A 23,827-nucleotide genomic window follows, 5' to 3' on the forward strand; every position below is an offset into this window, starting at 1 on the left:
GGGCTGTTTCTTAGTGCGCCTGTTAAAGGGTTAAAAGCTGCGGATGCTTTGACGTTCATGTGCAGCCTCACCGGACTGAAAGTTGCAGATTTCTTTGTGAAGAGCTGATGTGTTTTTAAGCCGCTTGAAGACAAAAACAGGGAAAGTGAAATGGAGTTTGGCACAGTCTGTGTCCTAGTTGTTGTTATTGTTGTCAAATGGGTTTTTAGTTTTCGGGTGACGTTGCAGGCGTCGGCCCGGGGCCAACAGTTCATATCTCAGCAGGGAGGCTGGGGGGCAGAGGCGGACTAACAGCGTCAGAGGGCTCATTTCTCCCAACACGTCGCTGGTCACTCACTCGTCTCACCACAGTTCACAGCAGAAATTCACCGAAATCTGTCATGCTGAATAATGTAGGACTGTGTTGCATTGTTTATTGCCACACACATATTAAACACACACACATTCGGGTCATGAATCAGAGGAAACACCCAGTGAATGAAATGAAAGACGGTAGATTGAGATCGCTCTGAGCTAATTATGTAGATACGCAGCGGTTAGTGAAACTTGGCTTTGTTTGTTTTAAGGCTTATCAGGCACATTTCCAAACTTTGCTCACAGTCAGAGTAGCTGTTTGTGTTTGGTTTTCAGTCTTAAAGCTAAATGAATTTTACAGAACTATCTCCTGGTTCTAGTTACATAATTAGCTCCCAAACATCAGTGATTTAAATCTGCAAAAAGCTTCCTTCCAAAAATGATGCACTATTCCTTTAATAACAATGTTTTCCTAACACAATACATTTTTAATTACAGTTTACTGTAATTAATTATAACTAACATTGAAGGAATACTTCACCCCCCAACTGACCATTTATCAGTCAATCACCCCATGTTTTATTGATAAAGAAAGATCACTGTTTTTCTCTCTGAACGAAGAATCCAAAAACAAACATGTAAAAATGTCGGCTGTTGTGATTTGAAATGAACTATTAAAATGTTTCTTTCTAGCTGACAGAAAAATAACACGATGCCTTGTTGATGCGTCATGAGTATTGTAAACAGAGGACCAAATATCCTCAGTTATTATCACCCAAACTTCGGGGGCAAAAACATGCTGATTTTATGCATTCATTTTAAGGAATTCTTCACCTACAAAATAAAAATCTGTTTATCGGTTATTCTCACCATTTTACACTGAATTAAAGGAGAAAACTTAGTTTTTCTCTGTGCCTTCACTGTGAATGAAGAATCCAAAAATGAAGAAAATTATTGATGAATTGAAGTCATTGGGGTCCACGTTAACCATTAAAACACCAATTTACAAACTCTTACATAACTCATGCAGTTTAATCCAGGTCTCTCTATCCAGTCCAGCGATTTTAACTTCCTAAAAGAAAACTAAAAACTAAACTCACAGTGAAATTTCCATATTGTCCCTTCAAAGTCGAGTCCATGGACAAAAAAGTCATTTTAACTTGAAGACGGTATCTTCTGGTCTGCTACTTCCTCTAACTTCGTTTGTGTCATTGTGTGACTTTGGTGGATCCGAACTAACCGTTTAAATCATTAAAATCACACAATAACACAAACAAATTAACTAATCGAGGCTGCGGCAGACCAGCAGCGTGAAATTACTGTTTTCGTCAGAGTCTGGCTTTGAGAGAGCACAGATAAGTTTCACTTTGGGCTGAAAAATGAATTGAAATTTTATCGAAGTTGCAGTATGGCTCACTGCATTTTTCAAACTGCAGGAGGCGAAATAAGTGTCAAAATACTATTTTAGATTAGATGTTGTTGTGCTGCAGAGATGTCCTGGCATCTTAGACATCATATTCTATAGATGTTTTTTAAAGAAAATGTGAATAATTATCTAAACATTATCTTTCCCTGCCATATCGCCGTCACACATAGCGATTGCAATATCAGTCAGAATATTCCCAAATTTTTTTTCAAAATTGTTTAGTGTGAGTCCGACTTTTTGCTCAGGTTTGTCCCGTCATAAAGGGCTGTCTGTTTGGGAAGCACTAAGCATACGACTGAATAACTGAGAGTCGTGTGAGAGTTTGTAAACAGATGCTTTGATATAGTTTTGCTATAGTTAAATTTGGACTCGTATGACTTTAATTCATCGAGAATTGTCTCTGTTTTTTGCTTTCTTCATTCAGGCATGTGAGAAAAGTTTTCTGCACAATAAAACGTCACACAGAGTGAGTAATTGATATATGAATGTTCATTTTGGGGGTGAACTCTTCCTTTAACATAACTTTGTAAAAAGGTGACGATATGCTCATTTACCATAAAACAGTTTTGCTGAGAATCAGTAAACATTGACAGATTTGTTGCCTTTTCACAGCACAAAAACATTTGCATGCAGTGAAACATTTTTCCTTATAAAGCAGCGAGTAAATCTACTCCGTGACGAGTTCACCTTCAGCATCGGATCGAGCAGGAGACGGAGCACAGAGCCTGTTTTCAGGTCAGCAGGGTCGCCACGGAGGGCTTTCACATCACTCCGGGGTGTTTTTATGGAAAACGTCAAGTTGTCTCTGAGTAACAGATAAACATACCGACTCTCCTGGGGGACTTGTGCCGCTAAAAACAAACGCTCAACATGTGAAGCAGTTAGATGAGCAGCGGTGCGGCGCTCCTGACCTTTGGCTGCTGCCATCAGCAGTTGAGCTATGTCTTATTTGAGTGAAACAGACTGAAGTTGGCTTCTGGCTGCACTACAAAGCAAACTTGGAGCGTGCTCAGCCAAAGCTGTTTTCTGGCTGACATGCAGGTCAGACAGAGTGTGTTTCAGTTAAGCAGCCGGGTCAAGGACGAGCGCAGAAATGTCCGCCAGGTAGCAGAAGACTGACAGATGTGTTTGTCTGCCAAAGCAAAGGCTTTGTGTTAATCCTGTAGGTTTTCTTTGGATTCTCCTACAGATGCGTAAGATTTTATCTCACGCCAACTGAGTCTTTCTTCATGCAGTTTATCATCTGACCACACTGTTGTTTTTATGCTGTCATTTCTTATTCTGAAAGACTTAACGCAGATTTGGGCTGATGAATTTGTGATGCTTCAGTATTTCAGCAGAGATTCTGACCTTGATCGGTCCGCCCATGTGCTTCGAGTTAATGGAGACAAGAGGAAGTGTGTGTGTGTGTGTGTGTGTGTGTGTGTGTGTGTGTGTGTGTGTGTGTGTGTGTGTGTGTGTGTGTGTGTGTGTACCTGAGTGTGGGAGAGTAGGGCATGTGTTTAATTTCTACAGGGTTCCCACAGTCATGGAAATCCTGGAAAAGTCATAGAGTTCATAAATGAAATTGTTCTCACTCTGAAATGTTGTGTTTTATGTAAAATCATCCAAATAAATTCACAATTTCTTTAGTAAATATAGACAAGGCAGCTTTAAAAATATATATTAAAAAAATAAATAAAACAAAACACAAAAAATGTAATAAAATATAAAGCAAATAAAACACAATAAAGACTACAGATTTAAAATAAAAAAGATAAAGATTTAAGTTATAAAAGGTCAAATTAATTACTAAATGATTTACAAATTTTTAAATAAAAATCACCTGAACAAAATGATATATCTCTTTGAAAAAAATGGGAGGGAGGCATTGAACAACTTTAAAAGAAAATGACCTGAAATTAGTACAACAAAAAAGAATAAAAATGGTAAAAAAAAAAAAAAAAAAAAAAAAAGTAAAGAAGAAAAATGGTTAAAAAAAAAAAAAGGTGAGATAGAGAAATAATAGTAATAACAATAAGAAAAAATAAAATGGTTGGGGGAAAGTGCTAAAAATATAAAGGTAATTAACTTTAATATATGTTATAATTATCTTCTAATAATGATTTTCTAATATTTCCTCTCTTTTTTCATTTTTTCCCCTCTTTGCTAAATTTCAGTTCATTTTCTTGTTAGCTTTTCCAAATTTCTTGCAATTTTCAGGACACCTTTTGCAAAGCTGCTCATTACCTTTAAAGCCACGTTTCCAAAATAAATCAAATTTGCTTCAGTTTCAGAAGTTTAAAGGCTTATGAAAGGCATCCGAATGTTACACTGTCAATGATCTCAATCCAGATTTTAAATGTTAACAGACATTTATTTACATAAAAAATGCAATATTTCACACGTGTACAGCTACTTTTAAACTTTCCCCCTCATCCGTGTCTGACATGCAATTTGAGAGCTGAGCTGTCAGCGAGGAGGTCCTGTGTGTGTGTGTGTCCTCTGTCACCTGAGGAGGTCCTGTGTGTGTGTGTGTGTGTGTGTGTGTGTGTGTGTGTGTGTGTGTGTGTGTGTGTGTGTGTGTGTGTGTGTGTGTGTGTGTGTGTGTGTGTGTGTGTGTGTAAGTGTGTGTGTGTGTGTGTGTGTGTGTGTGTCTCACAGCATCAGGTTGCATTGACACCCATTGTTTGGCTGTTTGGCTGCAGGTAATAGCGCTGCATTAGTAAACAGGCTTTTGTCCCGTTAACATTCAGTCGGATTATTCTGCTTTTCTTTCTCATGTTTCGGCTCTAATGATTCAGATCCACCTCAGATCCTCAAACGTCTCGTGGCGCCACATTATTACCGTCATGGAAAGCTCGTTTGTCTGAATTCACCTTAATGACGGATCACCGCAAAAATGTCACAGTGGGACTTTTAAAGTCTCCTGTGCTGAGCTCAGCAGGCGGCACTGCGATGGAGGCAGTGTGTTTCCACTACATTCATTAACACACACACACACACACACACACACACACACACACACATCTGCACTGACACACGCGTGAGCTCGGTCTGTGAGTGTTTCCCCTGATCATCAGACGCCGGCTGGTTACATTATACATTACATTTCCTGAGGAGCAAAGTGTGAGTTAAATATTAGATAAGATAAGATAATCCTTTATTAGTCGCACAGTGGGGAAATTCATAGTGTTACAGCAGCTACGACGTACAAGGAAGTATAAGCAGCAAAAGAACAATACAATAGTAAAAAAAAAATACAAATATACAATTATTAAAGTGTTAGATAACAAAAAACAAGGTGCCAAGTATGATAAAAAAAATTAAAAAGGTGCAAAAACAGTAACATAAATAAAATAAAATTACAATGTGCCAACAAAAATGGTCTAAAAAACTAAGAATATATATATATATATATATATATTATATATAACTGTAAAAAATTATAAACCTAAAAAATATAAAATTAAAAAAACAAAAAAACAGCAGGACACCATAAAGACAACAACAACAGCTACAACAAAGACAGAAGAGGAGCCCTGTGAACTAACAGAAAACAGCAGGTTAGGTTTACTCCAGTTAAGTTTTTAATTTTTATGCAAAAAGCACAAATTTCACTGGAAAATGCTTCATTTGTCTTCATAAATATAATGTTTCAGAATACTCGCAATACAATAAGTAATTGTTTTACTGTAAGTAATCAACAGGGGAAGTTTCTTGAAAACATCTGTCAGTAAATTTTTACCTGAATGTTTTATTTTTTGTCATATGGAATTTATAATACATATCTTTAAAGGCCATTTTCTCAAAATTAGTTTTTTTTCTTATACTCTGAGCCAGAAATCACTTCAGTAGCTCTAACATAACACAAAATTATCCAGTTTTATTCCCATCTATTTTCATCGTGTATCCTGGTTTGTTCATAAATCGTTCACAGCTGCATTTATAGAAACTTTTACCCCTGAAAATTTGGCGATTTATGCAGTGATATAAAAGATACCCGAAATTCTGTCTGTGAAACCTTTGAAATGTATGTAAGCAAAATTAAAAAAAAAAAAAAAAAAAGAATTTTAGACCTTTTTTTAGAGAATTTTTTTTCTGTGAATGTGTGCAAATTGTGCATATTTAACTATACGATACCTGTAATGCAAAAATAATAATAATAATAATAATAATAATAATAATAAATAATAATAATAATAACAATAATCTTGGGTAGTTTCTTGGTGGTAGTTATTAGTTAAAAATGTGACCTGACTCCCCTGCAGCTTTGTTGTCTGACCTGCTGCGTCTCTCTCTGACAGCGGTATCAAACCTGGATGTGGAGAGTAAGCTGACGGCACATTACCAAGCTCCCTGGCACCAGCAGAGGAACGTGTTCCACCCCTCCACACGGCCAGCATGTGTAGTCGACCTCCACAGGCAAGCCAACCTCAGCCTGTGGGCCCCTGCACCGAGGTGAGGCCCCTGTGACGCTCAGTCTGACCACAAACAGCTGCTCCAAGCTTTCGCTCCCTGTCTGTCCTTACCGATTAATCCACTCTCATTTTTTATTCGACATGTCATTTAAAAACATGTTCTTGTTTTCTTGTGTTATTTTAAGAGCCTCCTCTAGGAGTCATGTTCCCACCACAAAGGATGCCTCTTATTATTATTCTTGTGTTGCTCTGCCGCCTAGTGGACATTTTTCTGCAACTGCACCCTGGTGGAAAGAGCTGAAGTGAACAGTGTGAACAGTTAGATGACATAATGTGTGAATATTTGTTTATCAAGTACAGCTGCAGTCGTGATGGAAGTGTATGATGGTCATTCCCATGCTTAATTATGGTTCATAAGTTGTTGCAGCAATTTTTGGGCTGTTACCTTTGCTGCATTTTTTTTTTTACCAGCACCTTTTATACAAGAAATGCAGCCCAACAAAGAAAGAAAGATGTGCACCAAGTGCTTCAAATTAAAAGACATAGAAGGCATGACAACACAATGAACCTGCATGTAAAAATAGATTTTTTAAAAAAAAAGATGAGATCAGAATAAAATACATGAAATGCATCTTCACACGGATAAAACCCACTCGATAATACTAGTAAAAGTTTGATAAAAATAGGGATAAAAATAAAATGCATGAAAAAAGCTGTAATATAAAATCCATTCAGATAATATTTATACAAATAAAGCTAAAATTTAAAAGCGCATAAAATTAGAATCAAGAAAATTTGTCAGAAATCCCTCCAAAAAGTTTTATCACATTATCCTAAAGGTCACTATATATATATATATAGTTCAAGTTTTTTAAAAAATGCTCTCACTAAAATGAAATGGCTAAGATGGGATCAAAAATATTTACAAATGATAAAAATTCATTAAATCCACAAGAGTCTCAACTTTCTGGTCATATCCAATTTTTGTAATTCCAAACTGTTTGGCGACGCCAGAGTGCAGAAAAACGCAGGACAACTCAGTTTATTGAAATTATGATTGTTTAAGTACGAGCGTAGAAAGAAAAAAAATAGAAAAACAAATCTGGTTCAGTCAAAAAAATCAGCTCTTTAATATCATAAATCATGTCAAGTACATCAGCCAATCTGTGTCTTAAACACATCACTTGATTTCAATCAAATAATTAAACGGGGACATTATTTAATCATGTTGAATATCATATTCAATTTAATCATGCTGTGCCACATTTTCAACAATTTTTAAATATTTGTGCTTTGTTTTAAATAATATTTATGCTCATTTTACATAATGTTCACACTCTTTTTGTTAAATAATATTCACAATAATCACTAAATTATTTTTAATTAATTTTTAATTAAGAAAGTGGGAAGTTTGCAAACACGTGGATTCTTGTTGCAGATCACCTGAGGAGACGATCCGGCAGCAGGGAGCGGAGAGTAACCATCTCGATCTCTGCGGTGCCCCCCATGCCCATGTACCCCTCCCCAAATATCGCCCAGAGGAAAGAAACGAGGAGCTCCAATCTGACAACGGTGAGACGACTCATATTAGTCAAGAGGAGCGTTAAAGTTACAGTTTCAGATGTTCATATTTAGTTAAAATATTTAGTTAAAAGATAAATTAAAAAATAAAATTAGAACGGGAATACAGTTACATATATGTGGGTTTTTACATGAAGTACTGCCTCATGGTTACACTATATGAACAAATTTTAGAGCATTACTTTTTGTTTGAGAACATATGAAAAGTGCATGAGAGCAGTCTGATGTAAATATGTCCTGAAATCAGTCTTTGATGCAAGAATGAACATGTAATTTTGCATATTAGGTTCCCTTTAATCCTATTTTTAGGAAGTCAGGGAATCAGTCAGTACAATGAAAAGATCAACAGGCATTTAATCTTTTACCGCACTGAATCAACAGACTGACATTTCATTATTAAATCAACATTTAGTTATTTGTGACCATATTAAATTATAATTTACAATAATCAAATTGTCAAAACATGGCACACAGTTCCTCCTTTGAGATGTTATTTTGCCAGTCAAGCACATAATAAAATTCATGCTATTTAACACTATAACTGCATTTTGTGAGTGTGTATGTTTTTTATAGGTTTTTTTTTTTTTTATCTTAAATTTTTGAAGTAAAAATCATATTTTTTCCTCCTACCAAGCAGCCAGAGAGACTTGCTGGAGATGCAACAACACAGTTAGCACAAACACAGGTAAACACAACAGACCGTGTCTCCAGTGTGTGTCATGTGGTCTGTGTCTCATTTTACAGCCCTGAATTTATATTTATGTTTTATCACCTTGAGAATAAGGATGTTTTTTTGTTCTCATCTCATCGACCTCTCCAAGTTTATCCCGGTATTATTGTCCTTTCTGTGTCCACGTGTTTGTTTTGTTGAATATGTCCATGTTCACTCATGTCATTTGCTTGTTGTCCTGTTTTGTTTTTGTCCCGTACTTCAGTTTGAATCCACCCGCTCCTCCTCCCCCACCGAATGTTGCCGATTCTCTCCCTGGAGCAGAAAGGTAGTGGTTCCTCCCTCCCTCCCCCCCTCCCGGCTCCTGCGTGCTCCTTCTAAAACTTTATTTCACAACTTCTTACCTGTTCGTGTTTGTTTCACTCTTAATTAACATAACTAGTCTCTTTCTAATGCATGCCATCTTAACGCAGCTTTTCTCCGGCAGTCGTTTGCATCCTGCTCCAACCAGTTAGGAACACGAAACTCAGTGTTCGTACGGTCATGAAAAACCTGAAAAAGTCATTTTTTCCAGGCCTGGAAAAGTTTTGGAAAACTACATATACCCTGAAAGTTTTGGAAAAGTCATGGGATTTGTTTCACGAATCTGTAAAATAAACACAATGTATTCAAGGATCAATTTTTGAAAGTTGAAAATCAATTCATAATTTCTGTTTTTACAGTTTGATAAATGGTGTAAATTTTTTGGTGATTTTTAATGAAATCCTGCATTTATTTTCTTTAAAAATTACCAAATATTTCAAATATGCCCAATATTTTTCTTGAAAAATACTACTACAAAAAACAAAAAAAAGAAAATATGGAAGCAGTGTTTATAATAATAATATAATACAAAATAAAAAAAAAAGGAATATGAATTATACATTCATATAAAATAAATAATTAATAAATAAAATTAAAAATGACTAAAAATAAAATAAATACAAAATACAGCCATTCAAATTTGTATGCCCCTCTCCTAAAGCCAAAATAAAACCATATTTCCCTCCCCAGTGCTTAAAAATGATTTGACATGGCTCCCCTTTTTTGCACCACCCCCTCTTCGTTCATAAATAACAAACAGTCCCTAAGTTATATTTAAAAAATCAGTTCTAATCCTGTTCTGAGTTCATTACTTTTAAAAATATTATATATTTAAAAAAACTATTATGTGGTGATGAAAAAGAACCGATAAGGACAATCAATGGTTGTTTCAGAGAATATAGGTCTTTAAAATTTGCCTTAAAGTCATGGAAAGTCCTGGAAATTTATTGGTAAAAATGTGTATGAATCCTGGAAACTGGAGGAGACTTTAAAGTTTGATCCTCACTGACACGTCACACATGTACACACTCAGACAGTCGTTGATGTGAAGGTCCGGGCTGTGCACTATGTGAGGAATGTGTGTGTGAGGGCCGCAGTCACGGCCGCCCGGCAGCCGGGGTTTCTCTAATGATAGGGTCGACTTCTCGAAGCTTGCGCCTGTGATTACCCATGATCCCTCTGTGCTGTGGTTTCCTCACTGCACCCATCCCTGAGAGGGCTGACATCCTCATGTTCCCTTTTTTTCACCAAATATATCGTGCTTGATGCCCGCTGTGAGAGCAAAAAGGAACCCAAACACCAAACACTGCCACTCCTTTTTTTCCCCTCTCATCCCGTACGTGTCCACTCGTCCTCCCTTTCCTGCAACGTCTCTTTCTTTCATCCTTCCTCTCCTAAAAAACGCCTCTCTGTTCTTGAGACAAATCAGCTGTAAATGCTCTCCTTTTGATTTTTTTTCGACTAGTTGGGAGAAGTTTCCAAGGAAACCGGTTTCTTTTGTGCCGGGGGTTTTTGTCGGGGTCTCATTGGTCTGCTGGGAACAGAGAGCACAAAGGCTCAAGAGCTGCCTTTAAATGGGGGTGGGAGGTTGTCGGGTTGTGGAGGTGGGAACCAGTTGAGCCTGAGAATCACTCCCAGTTTCACATGTAGGAATCTGAAGGTAAGAACTCAATAGCTTAAATTGATTTATCATTAAAGTCTAAAATAGGAGGGGATCTACAGTGTTTAAAAGTCTGCCGAGGCCTGTGGAAAAAGGATCTGGAGTTCTGGAGGAGGACTGTGCAGTGATTGATACTGAAGCTGCTGCTCAGAGGAATGCTGCCGCCAAGTATTTCCTCTCAAATATTTCCGGAGGCTCGTTATTACGCAGGGGGAGTCACTTTAGGTGCCACAGATAGTCGGAGCATGAGCTAAGAGTTCCCAGAGCAGCATGTTGTGAGTGGAAATGACTGTTTGTCACATTTCTGTGCAGAAGAATTAGTGTTTATCACGACATGTGCTGCACAGCGTGTGCCAGACGTTTTATTGGTCTGACATTTTTGCAAGCTTGGATACAGTCAGCGCTTTTAACTTTTTTTTACAGGTGTAACGATGTCTCCTGGTTTTAACACATACTTTATTTTTTATTTTTGCATGTACCTACTGAGTAGACTTTTGATTGATTCTTGTTCTTTCCATTTCTGTCTCTTTCTAAAGCATGCTTTTATTTCCGTAACTTAAAGGAAAACTTCACCCACAAAATGATCATTTGTATGTCAGTTTCTCACCCAGTGTCACGCTGAATTTGTGAAGAAATATTTGCTCCTGTTGCGTGTATCCACTTTGAATGAAGAATCCAAAAATGGAGAAAATTCTTGATATATTGGAGTCAATACATCAATTTACAAACTCTCACACAGCTCATGCAATATCACCTGAGTCTCATTTATCCAGTCGCATGCTCAGTACTTCATAGACAGCCCATAACTTAACTTATCTTATCTGTAAGTCAAACTTATTTTTGCCCTCTTCAAAGCCAGACCCCATTGATAAAAATAGTAATTTTACGTCACTGAACACGGGAGCTGCTGGTCTACCGCTGCTTAGTTTGTGTTATTTCGTGACTTCGGTGTTTTAAATAGTTCGTTCAGATTCAGCAAAGTCACACTTAAGCCATTTTTACACAGCGATGACACTAAGGGGCCACGCTGAGGTTCCTTCTTTATGTCTGCATGCATTTTTACACAGAAACAAGCATCTGCTTCATCTGTCCGCTCCAGTTTGTGATTATAGACGGCATGCTGAAGCAAAAGAGGCGTTTAAAACACAACAACGTCAGCCTCTAGTGTGACTTATAACATACTCGCTGGCAGCGCTCTCCTGAACAATAATGGCACTAAAAATAATTTACTGTTCATTTAATTAATGCTGCTTAATAACAGGCCGTGTAAAGAAGGAACAAACAAACTACTGTTCGCGGCAGCAGTAGACCAGCAGCTCCTGTGTTCAGTGACGTAAAATTACTGTTTTTGGTGACGGGAATCTGGCTTTGAAGAGAGCATAAATAAGTCTCACATTTAGTCCATTTCTCGGTCTGAAAGAGCTGCCTGTTTGAGAGGCACTGAGCATACGACTGGATAAATCACTCTTAAATTGCTGGAATCACAGACAACTACAACTTAAATAACTCAAGAATATTTTTAACTTTTGGGATTCCTTGTTCATAGTTTTCTTTACAAATTTAAGGTAACACACGGTGAATAAATAATATACATGTGATCATTCTGTGGGTGCAGTGAAACTCAGCTCTTGGAAAGGATGTGTGTATTGATTTTTTTTCTGCTCTGACAGTAAAAAGTCTTTGCAGCAGATTAATAAGACTCTAATCTCTACATCTGGCCGTCAGCTTTTTCCCACATAAACACTTTTAACAGTATAACCTCAGACTTTAAGCGCTGTTATCGACACATCCTCCTTCCTGAAGCTGAGTTTGATCACTTTTTAACTCTGCCGTACCATTTCTCACCTAACCTGAACAAACCTAACCATGCAAATATCCATCTGTTGCAGGCTGCGCCCTCTGACCCCGACACTGACGGGGTGGCTTTAGGTCACCGGCCTAAGTTTCCTATCCCTAACATCCCCTCCACCCTGGACAAGCAGACTAACTGGTCTAAAGCGCTGCCGCTGCCCACCCCAGAGGAAAGAATGAAAACCAATTCACAAGTCATCACCTCATGTGTCATCCCCATTAATGTGACCGGTAAATTTAAAGCACTGTTTTTATATCTGAATCTGTTGGTTATGACGGGACCGAGCTGTGGTGTAGAGTCGTCATGTCCCTCAGCGATGCCGGAGGAGTTTGACATTTTGGGAAATGAAACTTGCTTTCTTGCTCGGCGTTAGATAAAAAGATTGATGGCACTCTCCCGTCTGTCTGTTAAATACGAGGCTGCAGCCAGAAGACTTTTATCTCAGCTTCGTGTAAAGACCACAGATAAAACGAGGAGTGTAATATAGAGCTTAAGAGATGCTGTTATGTGTGTTTTGTGATTGTTTCCTTCTGCATCCAGTCTCTTGTTAAGCTAAATGTCTCCTGGTTAATTATTCAGTACATAGACACAAGAGTGCTTTTAATCGTCAAATCTAACTCTTGACAAGAAAACCAGTAAGCATATTTCCCAAAATGTCAAAAAAAATCTTCTCAAAATAGTCACTCAGTATTTCAAAATAATAACAATACTAAACTAACTATCTTTAATAAGGGTCATCAGTATTTGTAGAAACTAACTAGCTATTATGAGACATTTTCTCATTATTTTGAGTATTTACTTGCTATTTTGAGAAACTTTCTCAATACTTTGATAAAGATTTTTTTTAAAATTTGAAATATTAACTCAATATTTTGAGTTTCTGATTATTTAAAAAAAAAAAGATTAATGTTATTTTGAAATATTAACTCATTATTTTGAGAATGTTTTTACATTTTTTATTTATTTTTTTCAGACACTATCTCAGTTTGGGAAAGATTGGCATTATTTTGAAATATTAACTGATTATTTTAACAAAGTCTCTAATTATTTTGAGACATTAACTCGTTATTTTTAGATTTTTTCACATTATTTTTATGTATTAGGTCATTATTTAACAACATTTCTTATTATTTTGAGAAACTAACTCATTATTTTGGGAATGATTCCCATCATTAAATATTAACTCATTATTTTTTAGAAAGTTTTTTATTATTTTCTCTTTTGAGATAATGAGTTTTTCCTTATAATAACATACAGGTTCTTTTTTAATTTTTTTTAAAATTTTATTAATCACACTGGTGTAAATGGGCTTCCATATCTCACACATATAACATTTTGATATCAGTTTCAACAATATTGCCCTAGTGATGTTATATTTTTTGTACATTGTATTTAAAAAAACCCAGATAAAACATGTGACAAAGCCAGGCTAGCTGTTTCCCTCTGTTTCCAGTCTTTATGCTAAGCTAAGCTAACTGCCACAGACATGAGTGTTATCAGTCCTCTCGACTGTTTGCAAAAAAAGCAAATTTCCCAAAATGTGTCACAATTCGTTCAGCATTTACTGTTGTCCTTATTAATATGTGTGGAGTCTACTTTCCCCACATTACAAAAAAACGAAATATTTGCAAGAAATTTGGGAGTCTGAAACCTCATCACTTTGAAAAGCCTTCGTGTTACCGCAGAGAATCAGTCTCCATGCGCAAGTCATGCTTTGAGCTGTGTTAACTTTCTTTCTCATGCTTCAGCGCTTTGTGCCTGTGATTGCGAGGCGAGATGCTGTGACATGAATGCCAATTAGTTCTGTCCAAACTGTTGAAAAGGCCTGCCCCCGATGTAATTTACTCTCGCTCACATCGACTCAAAAGACGAGTTGTACGCCAACACTGGCTGAGTCAGACACAGTTTAGAGGAAAAATGCACATTGTAAGCAAAGTCCAGCGATTGCTATGGCGCTGAAAGGCCTGACCTGCCATCACATGACGGTCATAACGTCAAGAGAGGGAGGACAAGAGAGGGAAAACACAACAGATCTGAAGCAGAAAGCAGGATTTTTCTTTGGGTTTGGAAAGCCATAAACATGCTGGCTTTATCATTTGTGTTTTATAATTTATTTGCATGTTTTGGTCAACATAAACATGACATTAATTTGTAAATAACTCCACACTCTCACCAGAGCAGCCTCTTACTGCAGCTTTAAGCTCCATCAGAGAGCTGTCCTCTTCTCCTGCTATTTTTGTGGAAGATCTAATTTAGTTCAGCCAAGTGTTACAGTTTTTTTTTTTTTTTTTTACGAGACACGTGAGAGTTAAAGGAAGAGTCGCTGCAGAAGCCACTCATCAAAGATTCCTCAGATGTCCCGTCTCTGTTGCAGGCGTTGGCTTTGACAGAGATGCTAGTGTGCGCTGCTCGCTCGTCCACTCGCAGTCTGTGCTTCAGAGGAGGAGGAAGCTGAGGAGACGGAGGACTGTCGCCGGCGTCCCCCGACAGGTGCAGCAGGATTTAGGTATGTCGCTCATCATCATCACCACACTCTCAGTCAGTCACGAGGATTTAAAAAAATAACTTTAAACTGCTCTTATTAAAGTAAAATAAAAGTATTTTTTATAATATTTGTGCTGCTGCTTTATACAAGGTGTCACTTAAAATGTCTTTAATAAACATTTACTAACAAAAGGCCCTTAAAAGTATTAACTTGTCTAAGATTCAGATTGAATGGGTCTTAAATGTTTTTTAGTCACGTCACTGTGAGAATTTCATGCGTTGGCGCCACAGGAAGCATCATTTTAACAGACGAGAAAAACTCTTTGACAGAAGACAGATTTCATTTTTTTTTCAAATAAATTCAATCAAGTCTTTGTGTATCAAGCACTTTAATTGGCTGTCAAACACGACAGGAAACACATTTTTCACACATTTCTTTTCGGTCACACAATGAGTCTGCGTCTTTAAACTAAGGCCTGCAGGCGCAGAAAGCATCATCAGGGTCATTTTACCTCACTGTTCATTTTGTTCTGATATCAGTATGTGTACTTGATAAAGTATATGTTAATATTTAGTGTGCACTTGTATCGCAAGTTTGTTCTTAAATTTCATTTAAAGTGGTCATAAAAAGGTCTTTAAAAGTCTTAAATGTAACTTCTTTATACCTGCAGACAACCTGGTGTTAAGGGTCTTAATCGACCCTTAACACCACTAATCAGAAGTTCAGAAAGATACTGAACCCCAAATTGCTCCTGGTGGCTTTTTGTATGAATGTTTAAAACACTGAGTAGTGAACGTGGCAAGTAGTGTCAGATTGAACTGGCACGAGTTATCGTACAACTCAAAAGGCGCCATACAAGCGCAAGTGCATTTACTAATAATAATACAATAAAGTTCAGTACATTTATGTCATTTTATCTTATTCACGTCACTAAACTGTAGAAGAAAAGCAGAATGATCATCTTTATAATACGTCAACATAAATATGAGTGAGATCAACTTGTGATAAGAGGCGTCTTTTCAGTTTTAGTTTGTTCTTTTTTAAGATATTTTTGGGTCATTTCATGCTTTTATTAGCCAGACGACAGTAGAAAGATGACAGGAAGTGAGGGGAGGGAGAAGAGGGAAATGACATCCACCAACAGTCCCAGCTGGGAATAGATACTAAATAGATACTAAAAAACACAGATATAAATGCAAAGGGAAAGTCTGGATTTTTTTGAAGTGAGGTTGAATGAGGTACTCATCCACAGTAGATGCTGGTCGAAACAGACGAGTCGAATAAGCTATGTGCTGCTGTGGACTGGAACAGAAACAAAATGTATTTTACTAACCCGCCTCAAAAAATCCAAACTATCCCTTCAAGGAACAAAGTATGAAGAGCAATAAAGTGTGTTGATCTTAGCTGGATGGTTTCCATAAACAACCGAGTTTCATGCCGGAGTCCGGAGGTTTTTTTTTTACACCTTACCATGCACCTCTTTTGCCAAAACCTAAGTGACTTTGTTGCTTAATCCAGACCATCTTGACAGTCCGCATTGGATGCCATGTGCATTCGTTGACATCACGGTAACGGCATGCTGGAGTGTAAACAGCTGACGCAGAAGGAATCCTAAAAACATCAGAAGGTCACTGACAGAGCGGCACCGTGTGACGAGTTGTGATGAGAACGGGTCGTTGTTTCTGAGTCTTTTGATGCGGTTTTCTAATGTTTATGTTCCTTCCCTTCAGATTCTGACGACTCTCCTGGTTCCAGAGAGCGGACGGTGATCGTTCACGCCAGCTCCAGCATCACTCCCTCCAACGAGGAGCTGGCGAGCCATCTCAGCACCAGAGACTCAGGTTGTCAGACAGAAGACTTTTTGATCTCAGGAGCGCCGTCTCGGAGGAGGATCAGGGCCCAGAGAGGCCAGGGAGTCGCCCTCTCCCTTTCCTACTCTGCAGGCAACATCTTGTGTCTGTCGGACAGCGCGGACGCCATGTTCTCCGCCTCCGTGGGCGCGCACCTGCGCTCCCGGAGTCTGCCCCGAGACAGCAGCCGGATGATAGACAACAGGCACAATGACAGCGACGATGAGGAGGAGCTGTCCCCCTTTAACACTGAGGACTACCTGCCTGGTCCTGGAGAGCTGATTCTGAAGGATGAGGAGGAGAGCACGGACGACCAGGCCGTGTCCGAGCACCCGCTGGGTCTGAAGTACAAGCAGCTGTCAGAGAGTCCGGAGCGCAGCTGGATGGAGCGGACCAGATCCCAGCTGCCCAGGAAGGTCGACATGGGCAGCTGTGAGATCTCCTCCAGCTCGGACACCTTCAGCAGCCCCGTCCACTCCGTCTCAGCCGCAGGGGTGCTGGGAGGACAGATGGACCATAAGGAGGACCACCAGTCCTCAAGTGGGAACTGGAGCGGCAGCAGCTCCACTTGCCCCTCACAGACCTCAGAGACAATCCCCCCCGCTGCCTCCCCGCCTCTGACGGGCTCCTCACACTGCGACTCTGAGCTCTCACTCAACGCCGCCACTCACGTCAACGACGACCAGACGGGCTTCATGCTGGACCACTACCCGGGCCTCAGGACCCAGCGGGCCGGCTCCTTCTCCTCCACAGCTATGGACATATTAGAGGAAGCAGGGTCCAGCACTCCCATCGAGGGGGAGTGGAGTTACACCCACTCGGACCCTCCACGCTCGCAGGACTTCAGCCCTGAGCCGAGCAGAGAGGCCGAGAGCAGCCTGGGCTGCCCCAGCTTCACCAGCATGGCCACGTGTGAGAGCAGCTACTCCGACAAGCTGCCGTCGGAGAAAGCCGACACCGTCTCGCACTACTCGGTAGACACTGAAGGCTACTACACCTCAATGCACTTTGACTGTGGGATAAAAGGCAGCAGAAGCTTCACTTATAACTATGCAGCCTCGGGCTCCGACTGTGGCCTGTCTGATTTAAGTGGTCACATGACTTTAGGGAGGCGCTGCCTCTCTTTAAGAAAACCAAAGGCGAAGCCGTGTCCGCCTAAAAGGAGTTCATCCTTAAGAAAAATATGCAGTGAGGGACACATCCCCGACAATAAAGAACCAAAGATTTCATGCGGGCAGCAACTTCCACCGTCTTCCAAGGAGAGGAAACTGCAGCTGGTTTTGTCCGGCTCTCAAAGTCACGTAGAAAACTCCTCACTAGTCCGAGAGCCCCTCGTGGTCTGGGGGGAATCAGCGGATCTGCCTGATTTAGGCGTGTTTAGCTCCACGGATGCACATTCGTTTAAAGATGAGGGGGTCGTGCAGTCAGACTATGCAGATTTGTGGCTCCTGAACGATTTAAAATCCAGCGATCCGTATCGATCTTTGTCAAACTCTAGCACGGCGACAGGCACAACTGTCATCGAGTGTATCAAGTCGCAGGAAAGTTCCGAGTCTCAGACGTCTCAGTCCGACTCCAGAGCCACCACCCCGTCACTGCCATCAGCGGAGGGAGAGTTTAAGCTGAAGTCTCCAGAGAAGCTGGCAGGCCTCGCCAGCCCATCCAGCGGCTACTCCAGTCAGTCAGAAACACCCACCTCCTCGTTCCCCTCCGCCTTCTTTCCCGGTCCGCTGTCGCCATCCAGCGGCAAGAGGAAGCCCAAAGTCCCGGAGAGGAAGTCGTCTCTGTCGTCGCTGTCGCTGCAGTCGCTCTCCTGCAAGGATGCCTCGAAGAGAGACCTGGAGCTGCCCGTCATCCCTCCCTCCCACCTCGACTTAAGTGCCCTTCACAGCGTCGGCAACAAGGCTTCAGCTTACAGAACCCAGATCCAACTCCTTCACCAAAACAAACCGAAATCTGCAGCCAAACCTGCAGCGCCACCGACCTCAGAGGTATTCAACGCCCATCCCATGACCATCACACCCACAGTGCTGCACTCAGTGCAGCTCCGACCCGTCAGTAAGGAACATGAAGGAAGCCACGAGGACAAAACATCTGCCAAATGTCCCACTGTGAGCCTAACAAGCACACTCTCCTGTAACAAATCTGTAGAGCTCAAGAGCCCCCTGTTACACAACTCGCATCACACGCCGCCGAAAGGGTCGTGCGAGTCCGTGTTTACCTCAAACGAAGAGCTGGCAGATGGAGAGGCAGCATGTCAGAGCGAAACGAGGAACAGAGAGGCTCCTCTGGAGAGCATGACAGCGTTCACGCTGCAGTCAGAGAAATCGTTAGACGTCCCTGAGAGGACGGCAGGACATGAAGGAGAGACGTGCAGAGTGTTGGAAGAAACAGGTATTTGCTCGCAGTGGGAGCCGTTAGATCAGCAGAGGACTGAGTGGACAGAAGAAGACGACCCGGCTCTCTGGGTTCAGGATTTTTCACCGCAGAGATCCGACGGTCTCGATGAAGTGCCTGCTGCCGACGGCCAATCGGAGGTGTTGCAAGAGAGTTCAGTCAGTGATGAAGGTGGTCAGGAGGTGGAGCATGAGTCATCAGGTGCTTCGGCCGAGAGTGCCTCCCAGGACGGCAAGGACGAGTCCACAGCAGAGACGGAGGATTACTTCAGTAAAGGTAGACCTTCGCCGTCTGTATCACTGATGCATGTTGTGTTTATGACTCCTGACATTTAGGGATCATCATATAAAGCACACTGAGTGTCACTCAGAGCATTTGCCAGTTTTCTTATATTTTCTTTTCTTACATTTCTTCTTTCTTATTAAATTTTAATTATTTTCACATCAGATCCGTTGTGTTTATACACAGCAGCAGTTAAAAGGCAGAATCAGTCAGACCGTCTATACTCCACTCTGCACATACACGAAACACGGAAATGGACATTTGATGTAAAATAACATATAGAGGTAAAATATGACTGTAAAAACATGGTTAAAGTAAAAAATATCATGTTACAAAAGGAAAAGGAAAAAGAAGAAAGTTAAAGAAATAATAATAATAAATTAAAATATGGACAATGACAGCAAACTTAAAAATGAAGTGCTTTGTCCTCTGACTTTAATCAACAGCGTATGGCAAAAGATGATCTAGAAATGAGGTATTAGGAAATCTCATGTGGCACTAGGTTTGTTTTTTTTGTTTCATTATATTTTCTCTCTTTTCTTTTAGTTTTTGCTGTTTCTGTCTGCCTCTCTCTGTCAGTTAATCAATGTCAAAGTCAGTATCAAGGTGTATTTGCGAACAGCCAACCAGTCCGCAATGAAAATGTCGATGTGAAACGATCCGAGGTGTAAAAAAAAAAAAAAAAAAAAAGTCTGGGAACCCCTGATGTAGAGAATCACAGATTTTGTAAAATGTGGAGAGCATGAAGTATCTGAAGGGTTACACGGTGATTAACAGGACTGAAAAAAGTTAAAACATCTATTTCTGCAACACTAAATTTTGCAACCTCCACACCAAATTTGACCCGAGTGCAAAAAAAGTCTCCAAAGAGGGGGAATAAAAACTGGAGAAATGTCTGCACATTGTAGCTCCCGTAGGTGAAATGTGTCATAAGTGATGCTCCTCTTCAGACGCCATCTTCAAATACACATGCTCTGGTCAAATGATGATTGTGGTGAAATGCAGAAACCTCCCACAGATAACGAGTTAAATGATATTGATTATATACAAATGCATATTAAGAAAAACGTGTACAAAAAGGGGGAACATTTTTGTGGATCGACTGACGCTGATCGGCAGTTTGCTGCTCACAGCTAATAAAAAAAAAATACAGAAATAGCTCATGTGAAATGGTCTTATGATAAACAGTTCTAATTTTTGCATAAACTAGTGTTTGTGAAGGATCCTGTCAATCAAAGTTAAGAAGCCGCTTCAGGAATGAACATTTTAGGGCCTTTAAAGTCATTATTAAATAAACTAAACTAAACTTTATTGGCTTCCAGCTGCAATGAAATGCTGCATTTCTGTGTTTTAGTTTTGATTTAATGTCTTCTGGTTTTCTGAGTGTTTGTTGGCCAAAACACAGAATTTGAAATATTTTTAGACTTTTCTGTGTAATTTATTAACTGCCTCGGGTTCCTGAGGCCCTTGTGACTGTTGCTCCCTGTTAAGGGGAAACATTAAAGAAACACTGTACGCACTATATTATAAGTTGATTTCTGTTATCAGACTCTACACCCAGTGATAGTGCAGCGTCCCCTCAGAGTGACGAGTCGAGGCCGGAGGATGATGTGTTTCTGTCACCCACCAAGTCCCGGACCACGGAGGATCTGTTCGCCATGATACACAGGTGAGCGGATAAGAGCTGCGGAGAGGGACGTCTGATTTACGTTTTAACCTGAATTCATTTTTTAGTAAGGGCCATCAACATGTCTGTGAGTTAGAGCGTGGCTATTTTTAAGGCTGAAGTTTGTAAAGTTACCACGTATGGAAAGGCAACCTGAATTCTTGATAGGGTGTCACATACCTCCTGCCAAACCCTTAAAATTTAGGGCATTACCAAGTGGATAATGCCCTAAATGTCAGATTGTAGAAATCTAATGCCAGCCTCAAACCAAACAACTACTCCAGCAATTTTACTCACGTGATAAATGAACATTGTTAACAGCCAATAGCTGCGCTCTCTCCAGCAATAAACCAAAAGCAGCAAACGGGGTAGACAGGAAACATGGAGGAACAGGTCTGGGTTTTCTTTCTCTGTGGAAAAGGAGGATATCATATTGATGCCGAATTGACAGGAGTGATGTCGACACATGACGCCTTTTGTCTCGTGCTTCTAGAGTTATGTGATTTTGCAGAAACAAAGATTGAATAATAATGTCATTTTTCTTAAAGGGAGTTTGGCATTATATTTTTCACCAGGAGCAGGTTGGGAAATAATCTCTAATAGGAATTTAGTTGTAGTTTTTAAATAGAGACCCTGCAAGATCCCCAGAAAAATGATAAATATTATAGTGTGTGACTAAAAACTCACATTTTATTTAGATTTGAGAGGGAGCCAGACTTTAGTCATTTAAAAGTCTTCTTGTGTGTGTATCTTAACCCTCTGATACCTGACCAAACTGGCTTAATTTCTTTCGAAATCATGAGAAGAGGGCAATAAGTAAGAAGATATTAGTAAGAAAGTTACAAGAAAATTACCTGAAAATAGGGTAAAAAAAAAAAAAAAAAGAGAGATAAAAAAAAGGTTACCTCAAGAAAATCTTATTTTTTTAAAAAAATCTTTTTGTGTTTCTTTTTTGTGACATAAGTTTAAATACATAATGAAGAGAATTATAAATATAGTTATCTGGACATTTTTTTTAGATCATTTCCTTGTCACCTTGTAGGATTTTTTTTTTTAAGTTTGCAGTTTGCAGGACATTTCATGCCAAGTTGCTCTTTATGTTTTTCCTGTAATTTTGAAAGAAATCAAACCAATTTTCTCAGATTTCAGAGGTTTAAATGCTGATGCTGATCCAGGTGTTAAAGGGTTAAATGCGTTTCTTCAGGTCCAAAAGGAAAGTGTTGGGCAGGAAGGATTCAACTGAGTTGAATGTGAGGAACCGGCTCGGCGCTGCATCGGGGAACACGCCGCCCAGCAGCACTGGGAGCTCCCCGGTCTCACTGGCGTCCCCCTCCTCCGCTGTGACGCCACCCGGCCTGCACAGAGTCTCGGGGCCCATCTACAGGAACGCAAAGAAGTCCAGCACCTCCAACGAGGAGTTCAAACTGCTGCTGCTCAAAAAGGGCAGCCGCTCAGAGTCAAGTTACCGCATGTCAGCGACAGAGATCCTCAAGAGCCCCATCGCTCCTAAATCTCCTGGAGACTCCCTGATGGAGTCGCCCAGACAGCCCGAGGACCCCGCCTCTCCACTGCAACAACAATCAGGACCAGATCAGCTCCCCAGCCCGTACCCCAAAGCCAACGCTGACTGCTTCTCCCCAAAATCCTTCCCCACGTCTTCTTCCAGGCAGGGCCGCTCCAGAATCCCCCCGCCCGCCAACAGCAGCCGATATGGCATGCGTAGCAGACTGTACTCGGCACCCATGCAGGCCATCTCAGAGGGCGAGACGGAGAACTCAGACGGGAGTCCTCACGACGACCGCTCATCACAGGGCTCCACGTAGAAAACCGAGTGTCAGAAGGTATGAAATTATTTTGTTAGTTTACAGTGAAAAAACAAAACGGACCAGAATGAGTTATAATATATATAAGAGATGTGGTGAGGTTAATGTAATGTATGCAGAACTTTAGGGATTTTGTTTTTAAAAAATAATGATAAATTTTACTAATTGTGGATGAGTTTTATAGATGTTTACTTTTGGTTATTCTGTGGATACTTAAAACTGTTTTACTTGTGTTAAAAAATGTTTTATACACACAGTTTGTCTAAAAAAATATCCTCGTGATATGAACTCTGAAGATGAGAAATATCTGCATTCTGTAGGAAATTATAATTGATGAACAGAAATGAGAAAAACATCCTACAGAAAACAAAAAATATTATTTGGTTAGATTATGGCACATTACCTGAAGCCATGTACACCCAACCGGTTGCCTTCTTTCAGCCACACTACACTGTATTAAAAGAATAGTTTTGATTTTTTTTTTTGAAGTGGAGATAATTATCCATAGCGAGGAGATGACAGTCGTCCCCAGTTTGGAGAAGCAGAGTCTGAGACAAAAGATGATCAATGCACCGCTGTGGGAGGAGTATGATAATAATAATAATAATAATAATAATAATAATAATAATAATAATAATAATAAATTTATTTATATAGAACCTTTAAAAACAGAGTTTACAAAGTGCTTTGACAAACAAAACAAAGCAGAAGCGAGAGGAGTTTCTCGCAGAAGAACATGACAAAAAGAGCCAAAAAGTAATACGAACTAAAGCCAGACAAAACAGAGAAACACAGAAATAATAGTGTTAGTAATAATTTAAACATGGCCGGGGCAGAATAAAAAATAGATAAATTAAATGATAAAAATAAATAAATAGATAATGAATAAAATACACCAATTAAAATAAAATTAAAATAGACGACATCACGTAAAAGCAAGTCTATAAAAATGGTTTTAATAAGTGGTTTAAAAGAAGTCAAGATGCAACAAAACATATTTTAGCCACCTAAAAAGATCAATATCGGTGAAAGTGTGCACTATATTTTAAATATTTTCACCGTTTTTCCTTACTGCCAG

The 23,827-nt window shown here is 39.7% G+C and overlaps 1 protein-coding gene across 1 annotated transcript in view; it reads left to right on the top strand.

The window, feature by feature from the left end:
- Nucleotides 1–23,608, top strand: part of nhsa (Nance-Horan syndrome a (congenital cataracts and dental anomalies)) — an 85,242-nt gene extending 61,634 nt beyond the window's left edge. The window contains 9 exon segments of the mRNA XM_042483697.1: nucleotides 6,007–6,149; nucleotides 6,151–6,160; nucleotides 7,559–7,692; nucleotides 8,637–8,699; nucleotides 12,284–12,476; nucleotides 14,621–14,752; nucleotides 16,462–19,254; nucleotides 20,809–20,929; nucleotides 22,131–23,608. Coding sequence (XP_042339631.1) covers nucleotides 6,007–6,149; nucleotides 6,151–6,160; nucleotides 7,559–7,692; nucleotides 8,637–8,699; nucleotides 12,284–12,476; nucleotides 14,621–14,752; nucleotides 16,462–19,254; nucleotides 20,809–20,929; nucleotides 22,131–22,749 — 4,208 coding nt within the window. The 3' untranslated portion in view covers nucleotides 22,750–23,608.
- Nucleotides 23,609–23,827: the final 219 nt, after the last annotated feature.

The sequence above is a fragment of the Plectropomus leopardus genome, chromosome 3 (assembly GCF_008729295.1).
Source record: "Plectropomus leopardus isolate mb chromosome 3, YSFRI_Pleo_2.0, whole genome shotgun sequence".
NCBI lineage: Eukaryota > Metazoa > Chordata > Actinopteri > Perciformes > Serranidae > Plectropomus > Plectropomus leopardus.